Genomic DNA, 11,418 nt, shown 5'->3' with positions numbered 1-11,418 from the left:
AGTCACAGCATGAATATCACATAATTTTCTGCATTAATTTTTGATGATTTTGAGGCATTTTAATGTAAAAAAAGTCGGGTTTTTAATTAGTTGGATGGATGCATATTTATATTAATAAAAGCTGATGCTCACCTTGTCTGTGTATGTGTTGTATTGAACACTTGTGTATAAATGGTTTGTGCTTTATTTCTTTGGTGAAGCAATGCTTGACTCCTTCGACTCCGAGTGTGTTTTGGCCACAGCTGTTTGCAGGAACAGTCACATCTGCACTGACCTGTCTAACAGAGCAGGGCTCGAGCATGACTGAGAATCTGGGTGGTTAGGTCGCACCTGGCCGTGGTCCTTTTTGTAAAACAGTTTATATTTATGGTGGTTATGAATCACCTGACAGAAGCTTTCCACCGAGCTGCTGTCCGTGCACACACAGGCCTCCACCATGTCATTTGAATAAACACCAGTCTTTGTTTGCAGGTCATTTGAATCCTGTCAGACATGACGGACTGATGACATGGATGATAAATGTCTGTGATTCAAATGTCCAATGTTTGGGTTTTATCGAATAGAAATATGTCAGTCACTGATGGAGACGCTGCGCTCTCACCTCACTGTGGAAGAATCATAGAATCACAGGAGTCGGGACACCAGCCCATAATTCTGAACATAATCCACGCAACAACAACACATCACAACAAAAGCAACTTCTTCTCTCAGTTTTTAATCACAAGTGTTTCCTGTTTGGTGCACGTTAAACAATCCGCAGCAGCAGGTTCCTATTAAAGTGGAATAAGAGGACTGATGCAGGCAGGAGCAACGTGTGCCACCCGAGAAATAAAGCTCTGTTTTTTACCTTAAAGATAAATACATGTGAATTAAGGTTTATTTAAAAACATCAGGAAGTGGTCCAATAACTGAACCGTCCCGTCTGTTTTAGGTCAGACTTCTTCCTCTTTGGTGTCGCAACACATGATGGATCCTCTTTGTGTGGTACTCTACAGACTATTTCTGACTTCCTACTGTCATTTCTATTTTCTGGTTAAATCTTGAAATAACCTGTGGGCAGAAATTGCTCTGCTGTCAGTTTTCCAATGGAAACATATGTCATATATAACATATAACATTTGGAAACATATGAAGTACATGTATTTAAATTTTGAATTAAACCTTTAAATCATAGATGGTAGAATCACAGCGTGGCCTCTGAAGCAGTGGTCCAGATCCGCACAGTTGAATATATGTTTAGTGTCACATTTGTGTTTGTCCATGTCGTGTCTGTCTGTCACTCACTCTGCAGGAAACAGCACTTCAGAATAAAAGCTCTGCTGCAAATTCACTGTGCTTCAGAATAAAGTGAGGTGTTTTTACAAACTTGTTCTGAATGTAGCTAAAATAATGAGCAAATGAATTATATATTGTGTATTCGTGGAGGAATTTGGATGTATGAATATTATTAACAAATAAACAAATTGCCCAATTTTTTTCTGGAGATCCAACTGAAACATAGTCCAGAAGACAGTCACATGTACACACTGACAGAAAAAGTGTGAATGTTTCTAAGCTTAATTTCATCCCTTGTGATAATGTAAAGGTTTAGTCCATACCCACTGAGTGCCCAGTTGGTACAGTAAAATATATATATTGGTGTTGCAACATGGAAAACAGTTATTATAAATTCATGTTGTCATTTCTATTGTTATTCTGTGTCCCACTTTAATTTCGGCACATCCGGTTTAAAGTCCTGGAACGACAGAATATGCGGTTTCCGGGGGGAAGATAAACAGGAAGCACAGAGTCGCCATGGAGCCAAAACTTGAGCTCCGTATTTAAAACTGACATTTGTTCATGTTTATGGTAACTCAGCACCATAACAATGATGCCGAATTGGCTACTGGTACTTCCTGTTTGAGGTGACGTCATTAAGGTGCAGATGGTTTCCACCGCGTCACTGTGATCCTGAGGACAAGTTAGAAACACGATGTTTCTCAGGGAGGTTCTGCAGTGTGTCATCCGTGGAGCTGTCTGCGGGCTTACACGGCATGGACATCAGAGATAATGACGTCATCACACAGTGTGAGTCACATTTAATCTACACATGTGTCCCTGTGTTTAGATATGACTGAGAAAGGTGGAGACAGGTGCAGACAGGTGGAGACAGGTGGGGTTAGGTGCAGACAGGTGGAGACAGGTGGGGTCAGTGTAAAGCTGGAGCACACTCCAGGCTCCACTTCACTCGGCTCTGCCGCCTGATGGCGCCAAACACCGCGGAGAAGTTAGTTTTAGTTCCTCCGGACCCAGCGGTGTCTTCCCCTCACTTTACCCGGGTGTTGGCGGCAGGAGGCCGGGTAGCTCTCCTCCCAGCCCCCGGTGTGAGTCCTGGAGGAGCTGACTGAGGATCAGCTGTTTAAATAACATGAAACCAGTGTTTGTGACTTCCTTCATGCTGCATCAGCAGGATTAGTAAAAGTTATGATTAAATATATTATGGTAATAATATTATCAATAAACAATATGTTTTTCATGTATTTAACATAAATAAGAGTTAAATGAACCATCAGTAAGACTCAACAGGTCACAGCTCCTGCTTCTTCTGTCTTATTTTAATCAATAGTAGTTTCACATTTTTTGTACTAATTTATATTAATATTCTTAATTAAATAACCTTCATATAACGTGACCCACTGACTCAAATTTATTTCCAAAAAGTTTCACTACACAGGTCGCACATATTCAAACCTGACTTTACTGCTTCTTCTATTTTATAGAAATATATATTTCTGCAAAAAATTTTGAAAATGACCTAGTGACTCAAAACGTCTCCTGACACAGGACACACTTCTTAATACATGATTTAAGTGGCTCTTGTTTTAAATAAAATACATTTTTAAATTGTAATTTTGCGTTTTTTCCTCACTTTATAATAATATTTTTTATTCAAAAAAATCAGCTTTTTTCCCTAAATAACATCATATAATGAGACCTAGTGACTCAAACACAGGACACACCTCCTCATACGGGATTTTACAGCTTTTTATTTGCTTATATTCATATTTTTAGTGATGAAATTCGTGTTTGTTTTCTCAGTTATTGGCGTATGACGTGACCCAGCTGCTCAGGTTTAACACTAAACACTGGACACACATGTTCACACATATGTGATGTTGGTGCTTTTTTATTTTATGTTTTATATGAAAATCCCAGAGTGTCCTGTGTGTCCAGAGTGTCTTGTGTGTCCTGCGTGTCCTGTGTGTCCTGCGTGTCCAGAGTGTCCTGAGTGTCCAGAGTGTCCTGAGTGTCTTGTGTTTCCTGTGTGTCCTGCGTGTCCTTTGTGTCCTGTGTGTCCTGCGTGCCCTTTGTGTCCTGTGTGTCCTGCGTGCCCTTTGTGTCCTGTGTGTCCTGCGTGTCCTGAGTGTCCTGAGTGTCTTGTGTTTCCTGTGTGTCCAGAGTGTCCTGCGTGTCCAGAGTGTCCTGCGTGTCCTGTTTGTCCAGAGTGTGTGTTCAGAGTTTCCAGAGTGTCCAGAATGTCCAGAGTGTTATTTGTGTCCTGTGAGTTTTGCGTGTCCCGTGTGTCCAAAGTGTCATTTGTGTCCTGTGTGTCCTGTGTGTCCAGAGTGTCCTGTGAGTTTTGCGTGTCCCGTGTGTCCAAAGTGTCATTTGTGTCCTGTGTGTCCTGTGTGTCCAGAGTGTCCTGTGTGTCCCGTGAGTTTTGCATGTCCCGTGTGTCCAAACTGTCATTTGTGTCCTGTGTGTCCAGAGTGTCCTGTATGTCCTGTGAGTTTTGCGTGTCCCGTGTGTCCAAAGTGTCATTTGTGTCCTGTGTGTCCTGTGTGTCCAGAGTGTCCTGTGTGTCCCGTGAGTTTTGCATGTCCCGTGTGTCCAAACTGTCATTTGTGTCCTGTGTGTCCAGAGTGTCCTGTGAGTTTTGCGTGTCCCGTGTGTCCAAAGTGTCATTTGTGTCCTGTGTGTCCTGTGTGTCCAGAGTGTCCTGTGTGTCCCGTGAGTTTTGCGTGTCCCGTGTGTCCAAAGTGTCATTTGTGTCCTGTGTGTCCAGAGTGTCCTGTATGTCCCGTGAGTTTTGTGTGTCTCGTGTGTCCTGTGAGTCCAGAGTGTCCTGTGAGTTTTGTGTGTCCTGTGTGTCCAGAGTGTCATTTGCGTCCTGTGTGTCCAGAGTATGCAGAGTGTCCTGAGTGTCTTGTGTTTCCTGCGTGTCCAGAGTGTCCTGCGTGTCCAGAGTGTCCTGGGTGTCCAGAGTGTCCTGTGTGTCCAGAGTGTCCTGTGTGTCCCGTGAGTTTTGTGTGTCCTGCGTGTCCTGCGTGTCCTGTGTGTCCTGTGTGTCTTGTGTGTCCTGAGTGTCCAGAGTGTCCTGAGTGTCTTGTGTTTCCTGCGTGTCCAGAGTGTCCTGCGTGTCCAGAGTGTCCTGTGTGTCCAGAGTGTCCTGTGTGTCCCGTGAGTTTTGTGTGTCCTGTGTGTCCCGTGAGTCCAGAGTGTCATTTGTGTCTAGAGTGTCCAGAGTGTCCCGTGAGTTTTGTGTGTCCCGTGTGTCCAAAGTGTCATTTGTGTCCTGTGTGTCCAGAGTGTCCAGAGTGTCCTGTGTGTCCCGTGAGTCCAGAGTGTCATTTGTGTCTAGAGTGTCCAGAGTGTCCCGTGAGTTTTGTGTGTCCCGTGAGTCCAGAGTGTCATTTGTGTCCTGCATGTCCAGAGTGTCCAGAGTGTCCTGTTTGTCCTGCGCGTCCAGAGTGTCCTGTGTGTCCTGTTTGTCCAGAGTGTGTCCAGAGTGTCCAGAGTGTCCTGTATGTCCCGTGAGTTTTGTGTGTCCTGTGTGTCCTACGTGTCCAGAGTGTCCTGTTTGTCCTGCGCGTCCAGAGTGTCCAGAGTGTCCTGTGAGTTTTGTGTGTCCTGTGTGTCCAAAGTGTCATTTGTGTCCTGTGTGTCCTGTTTGTCCAGAGTGTGTCCAGAGTGTCCAGAGTGTCCTGTGAGTTTTGTGTGTCCTGTGTGTCCAAAGTGTCATTTGTGTCCTGTGTGTCCAGAGTGTCCAGAGTGTCCTGAATGTCTTGCGACTGTTGTCTCTGTTTCCATGGAGATACACAGGATCTGACTAATAACTGGGAAAGTCAGTAGACTGTAATGAAAGCGAGGTTACTGCTCCAGCAAGTAGGTCAGACCTAATGTCCACTTCATCATCAGGTGTCTTTGGCTGCAGAGACACATTTATTTTCACGTGCTCACCTTCACGCAGGTAAAACACTGTTCGTCTCAGGTTGGTCTCCACTGAACACTTTCAGAGTCCATCTCTCACCTGCTGCTCACCACCTGCACCTTTGTTACCTGTGTTTCCTGCTGCAGTGCGCCACCCTGTGTACAAACAACATAACTGCACCTGTTTACATGAAGTCACCGTTACTGAAACATGACTCAGAGAGACTGGTGGGCCGAGTCATACAACCACGGGGCAGTGATTCTAGCTGTTTACCTAAAGGTATATTTCAGATTGTTTTGGCGTGAGGTGGCGTCAGTAACTCGCTGGAGGAATGAATAAGCAGAGGGCATTGTGGGAAACAGGCTGCTTATTAGATCTTCACTGAGATACTTGACACAAAACTAAAAAGATTTATCGGATTTTGCAGCTTATGTTGTCTGTAGTGGAGGATATGATCCAGCCAAGTCTCAAGTGGTGTCGGTGTTGACTTGCAAAAATAGTTCATAACCCGGATCTGCACAATACAAGGTCGGGAAAATAAGAGCGGCTTTGGATGAGATAAGAACAGGTAACCTGGAAACCAGACGAGACAGTCTGGGAGGCCGAGACACCGTGAGACACTGAGAGACACTGAGATCAATGACATGATGAAACCTGAAGCTCACTGTGATCATGATAGTGTGAGAGAGGATGACTGAATACACCAGGGATTATCACATACAATAAATACGGTACAGACAAAGCCATATCTGTGCCTGCAGCTGCTCGAGTCATTGTTGGAGCCACTTCTGCCCCAAAGTGTCAGCGAAGTCGTGGGAAATTAAAATAATGACACATGAGAGGTGTCGGCGATCTGCAGGATAAAAGACAAGGAGCAGCAGAGGCGGCTCGGCACACCAGCTGATCCTCGAACAGGTGAGTCTGCACTTTGTTAATACAGCTTGTTTTATACTTTATGAAGAAGTGATCATCATGCAAAGAAAAACTCAACTCCTTCTGTGTTTGGTGTATTGATTTGCCAAAGTCTTTTATATGAATTATATCTGATGTGTCGTTCTCACGAGTAAAGTGCCAAATGTCAGTGTTGGTAATGGCAGAGGAAATACACACTTAGCTTCAACAAGCCTCTAGAACCTTTGGTTTATTCGACAATGTGCGCATTAATTTAGCTTTTTAGGACTTTTCAGACTTTTAAAATTTTTTATACCCCCACCCCGGCGGCAGCAGTGACGGGGAAGCGCCATGTTTTCAGGTTGTTCAGCAGTCTGTCCATTCGTACATCAATCAAACCATTGTTTATTCAGGAGAAACTGACCGAGCATTTAGCTCTTCTACGGCAACGCTGAGTTCACATCCTGTGGACTCGAAGGATACAAACATACGACAGCAACTGCAGTAACACGGTGAAAAAATGTCTGTTACGAATTATAAATGCCAATAAAAAACAGTAAAGAGACAAAAAGAGTCAAATAACAAGAATAGAGTCTGCTGTAAAGGACGGATACATAACAACAACAACAACAACAACAACCATAACAAAAACAGTAAATGTAAAAAAAATAAATAAATCCAACATCGCAAAAAAATCGTACATCCGTATGTCCACTCCGTTCTTGTAAAGCGGATATCTCAAGAACACCTTGAGCGAATTTCGTCAAATTTAGACTCACAATGAACTTATTAGTATGGTGGTCAAAAGTCATAGGTCAAAGGCTCATCGGTCTCATTCTCATGAACGTGATATCTGAAGTAGGAATTTCCTCAAATTTGGCACAAACGTTGACTCAAGGTCACTGTGACCTTGCATCTGTGTCATTCCTGTGAAAGTTATATCTCAAGAGCACCCTGAGGCAATTTTTAAAAAGTTGGCACAAACGTCCACTAAATAATTAACTGATATAAATTTGGTGGTCAAAGGTCACTGTGACCTTGTAAAACATGTTTTTGTCCATAACTGAAGAATTCATTCACTAATTCTGACCAAACTTGACACAAATGTCTGACAGGATAAAATAATGAAGGTCAAAAGGTCAAAGGTCAGCTTGACTGTGACATCATCATGTTTTAACGTCATATCTCAGGAACAGAAGGGGAGACATTTGGTCAGATACTGAATTGGTGACTCTAATCTTGAAACTGTCAGAGACACTGGACTGGTGGGCGGAGTCACACAAACAGGGGGCGGTGCTTCTAATTTTGCTACTGTTTTGACAGGCCACACTCCCTCTTCAGCATCATCATCATCACCATGAAGGTGCTCAGCGTGTCTCTGACGCTCAGCACCTTTCTGACCCTGAGCCGAGCCGTCCCGCTCAGCACCAACACCAGCCTCTCCGGCAGGCACTCGGGTCTCTGCGATTACGCGAGGCAGGAGGGCATCAACATCATGGGAGCGTTCATCCCACAGTGCGATGCTCATGGGAACTTCCTCCCGCAGCAGTGCTCCGACTCCACCGGGAACTGCTGGTGCGTCAACATCATCACCGGAGAGGAGATACCGAACACGAGGACGCCGCTGGGGGCCGTACCCGTTAACTGTGGTGAGTGATGATTTTTATTTTTTGTTGGAACAGGGAGCTTCATTTTGCTGCAGGGGATTCTAGGTCGGTGTTGGGAAGTAACTAAGTACATTTACTTCAGTACTGTGATTTATACATGTACATTGTCCTCCACCACATTTCATAAATATTGAACTTTATTTCTGTATCTATGAACAGATTTAGTAGGTGGTTACTGATACAGAGTCACAGCAGTGCTGTAAAAAGAATAAATAAAAGTAAAATATTTAAAATATTTGTTTTCTTATAGATCGGGAGTTCTACTGCCCGTACGGCTGGTCCCGCTTCGGAAAGCAGTGTTTCGTCTTCATCGACAGCCCGAAGACGTGGGCTGAAGCCGAGGTGAGGACAGCTGCTCACACATCCAGTCATGATGCAATGAGTCAAACATGGCGCTACTCTCTCCTCTCTGGTCACCTCCAGGGCTACTGTCTGTTTGAAGGGGCCAACCTGGCGTCAGTCCACAGCTACGAGGAGAGTCACTTCATCCAGGCTCTGACCAGAGGAGACGGCCACGACTTCCCCCTCACCTGGATCGGTGGCCACGATGCCGTACATGTAGGGACGTCTTTGTGTTTAGCAGACGTGACTGTTACGCTGCACACCTGCAGGTCACGTCACTGTAGCCTGTATTTAACCCAAATCTCCAAAATTACCCCAAAACTCGACTGAGTGAGGAGCCACAAACTTTCATATCAGTAGAATTTTAATTTGCACCTTTAAAGTGCAGTTTAAGTTATGTTTAGCGTCATGTGAGGACATCACACTTTGGCTTTACTTGACCCTCACTTCTTCTAATTCTTCTAATTCTAATTAACTCAGACCTGTTGTCTTCGTCCGTGGACACTCTTTGTGCCATCTAGTGGTGGTTAGAGCACACTACACTGATCAATGGAAAAACAAGATGGCCGCCATCTCTGCCAAGTCAGTCTGCAGCCGATCCAGAGACAAACGTGAACAAACCTGATCACGTTTCATGGTTTAAGCTTGTCTATTTATGATAAATAAAGTTTGTAGTTTGATATTGCAACAAAGTTGACCAGTTTTAGCAACAGTGCCAAAATAAGATGCTGTTAATTAGGAAGTACTCCTTTGAGGACACTGGGACCTTATTATCGATGACAATGTGTTAAGTTTGTTATTTATACTTATTGTGTCCCACTGATCCCAAATAGCTAGGAGAAATTAAAAATGCATACTAAAGAAAAGTTCAGATCTCAGCAGGATAGATGCATTTATACATGTTTGTCTTTCTATCCATAGCTCTCTTTTTGGATGTGGAGCGACGGCACCAAGTTTCGTTACGAATACTGGCACAGGGACTACAGCGTGGAGAGAGCTGAGCGCTGTCTGAAGATGAATTATGGATGTAATGAACTACACACAGACACACACACACACACACACACAAGCAGACAAATGTTTAATATTCCAGTAGCCAGAAGAAATGATGGCATTATACATTTCTGCAAACTACGGATACGTCTGCACATTTTATACCAACTGTTCTATAATCGCCGCTTGGTCGATGATTTCCGCGTCAGACGCAGACCAAAAACAGGCTTCCTTTCACAGTGGTATGATCAGCAGACAGCCTGTCACTCAAAGAGGCCCCGCCCTCTATGACGTGTAACTTTAACTCTTAATAAATTGTAAACAGGTGAGTTCTATATAAATTCAGCCCCGTACAGTCGTCATGAATGTTGAAATTAGCGACAGAGAGCAAAACTGCTTCAGTACCAGGCTGTAAACATGAAGGGGAGAATATTAAATTTATATCCTAAATGTATTTTGGGAGATACAACTTGTAATTTAGAAAATAATTTAGTCTACATACGTTAGATCAGTGGTTCCCGACTGGTGGTTTGTGGTCCAAAAGTGGGTCGCAGGTTCATTCCGAATGGACCGCAAGTGACTCATAAATTTCAAGTTTGTAAAAAACACATTTTATTTTAAAGTATTGTGAATTTCCAGCACAGAACTTTTATTTTGAAGTGATGTTTCCTGCTGTAGAGTGAACGGCTAACAGTCAGCTACTTTACAGAGACAGAAAACTAGCTTGACACAAATCTGACGCTGAATAAATTAAAGTGTTTGGACCTTGAACTGATGACTGAGGAGAAATCTGGACCCTGTCACTGGACCAGGACGGAGCCACTGCATCAGAAAATACATTTTAGTTAACTTTCCAGAGCATGTATATGTGCCTGTCCATTTAAGGGCTAAAGTAACTTTAAAAAAAAAAAAAACTTTCTGTTGCTGCTGTTACATTGCTTACACGCAGCATTGAAGGACAGTCTCTGGAGCTGTCTACACGGTGAGCACAAGCTAACATAGCAGCAGCAGCAGCAGCTGAACTTGCACCAACTTTGAAACAGTTCGGCTCTTGTGTTTAAACTGTTTATAGAAGTCATGTTCACATGAAGGAGGCTGGGCGGGGATTACTCTCTGCTGGTACTGGAGTACTGATCCCCATCCCTACCGTCGTCGTTTACTTTGTGTGTGCAGCTTGAAAACGTTAAAGTGAAGTCTTTCTGTCCATCTTCCACATTGCAGTTGACAGGAAGTGGTACTACGGCTCCTGCGATGACTTTCTGCCCTTCGTTTGTGCCAAGAGGATCTGAACTCGGACCTGACATCCAAAAACCAGACTCGTCTGATGAGGTCTGAGGCGACACGAGCCGGTCCAGCTGGAGTAACGTTTCCTCTCCAGAATCAGCTGTGATGGATAAATATCAAACACACGAGCTTCTGCAGGTTCATCTTGTTGGCACTGACGTGTCGACCCCCAGATATCTTTTAATATCAATAAAACTATGGATAATGAAATAATAGTGAAAGTTCATGTCACAACTTAAGACGTGAATCATGAATGTCTACATGCACATGAAACATGTAATTGCATTAAAAGCACAAAACATGAAAGCAGAAACACAAATGAGTGCACAGAGCTGCTGTGGGGGAAATGTTTTAAGTATTTCCTCCTTCAGATCTGTAGCATGCGCCGTCAGATTACAAAAATACAGATATATATTTGTACTTGTTTGTATGTTGTGTGTTCTTCTTTCCATCAGAGATGGATTTAAATTTGTTTTACAGGTTAATGTTTATTTCCTGCCTTTAAGGTTAAAGTCAGAGTTGTGATGAGGCAGCTCGTGGCTTTGCTTTACGTAAAGATAAAGATGCACCTTGAGAGAGATTAGATTGTGTACAGATGAGTAAAGTGTGGGTTTGTGTGTCGAGCACTGTGATCTCTGCACCGTGTTCACTTTTGGACTCAAACAAACATCAGTTGCTCAATCGTCCTAATTTCCCGAAACTGACACTGCAGCGTTTTCACAAAAACTGCTCTGACTGTTCGAAGATTAGATTCACTGTGTCTCTGAGGAGAAAAAAACCCTGATGACAATAATATTTTCAAGGGGAAATGATTATAATACACATTTTAAAATCCCAGTGTCAAAATCTCCAAGAGACGTCATGACAAACAGAATTATTTTGTTGATAATAAGCTGTGTATAGATGATTAAACATCAGACCAGAGCTGCGTCTGCACCAGGGTGAGACAGGTCCTGAACAAGCCTTCAATATTTTCAGTCACATTACTGTTAAAACTTCTGTAAATACTGTTCATTTTGACCTGACATCAGTGTGTTTACTTGGAAAGAG

The 11,418-nt window shown here is 43.4% G+C and overlaps 1 protein-coding gene across 1 annotated transcript; it reads left to right on the top strand.

The window, feature by feature from the left end:
• Positions 1–1,788: 1,788 nt before the first annotated feature.
• On the top strand, positions 1,789–10,929 carry LOC125883431 (galactose-specific lectin nattectin-like). The gene is made up of 7 exons (XM_049567706.1): positions 1,789–2,067; positions 5,953–6,106; positions 7,406–7,731; positions 8,000–8,091; positions 8,173–8,307; positions 9,013–9,118; positions 10,306–10,929. Exons 3-7 carry the CDS (start codon positions 7,440–7,442, stop codon positions 10,371–10,373), a joined length of 693 nt encoding a protein of 230 aa, XP_049423663.1. The 5' UTR covers positions 1,789–2,067; positions 5,953–6,106; positions 7,406–7,439; the 3' UTR covers positions 10,374–10,929.
• Positions 10,930–11,418: the final 489 nt, after the last annotated feature.

Source organism: Epinephelus fuscoguttatus, linkage group LG23 (genome assembly GCF_011397635.1).
Source record: "Epinephelus fuscoguttatus linkage group LG23, E.fuscoguttatus.final_Chr_v1".
NCBI lineage: Eukaryota > Metazoa > Chordata > Actinopteri > Perciformes > Serranidae > Epinephelus > Epinephelus fuscoguttatus.
This window is presented reverse-complemented; position numbering and strand designations above follow the sequence as displayed.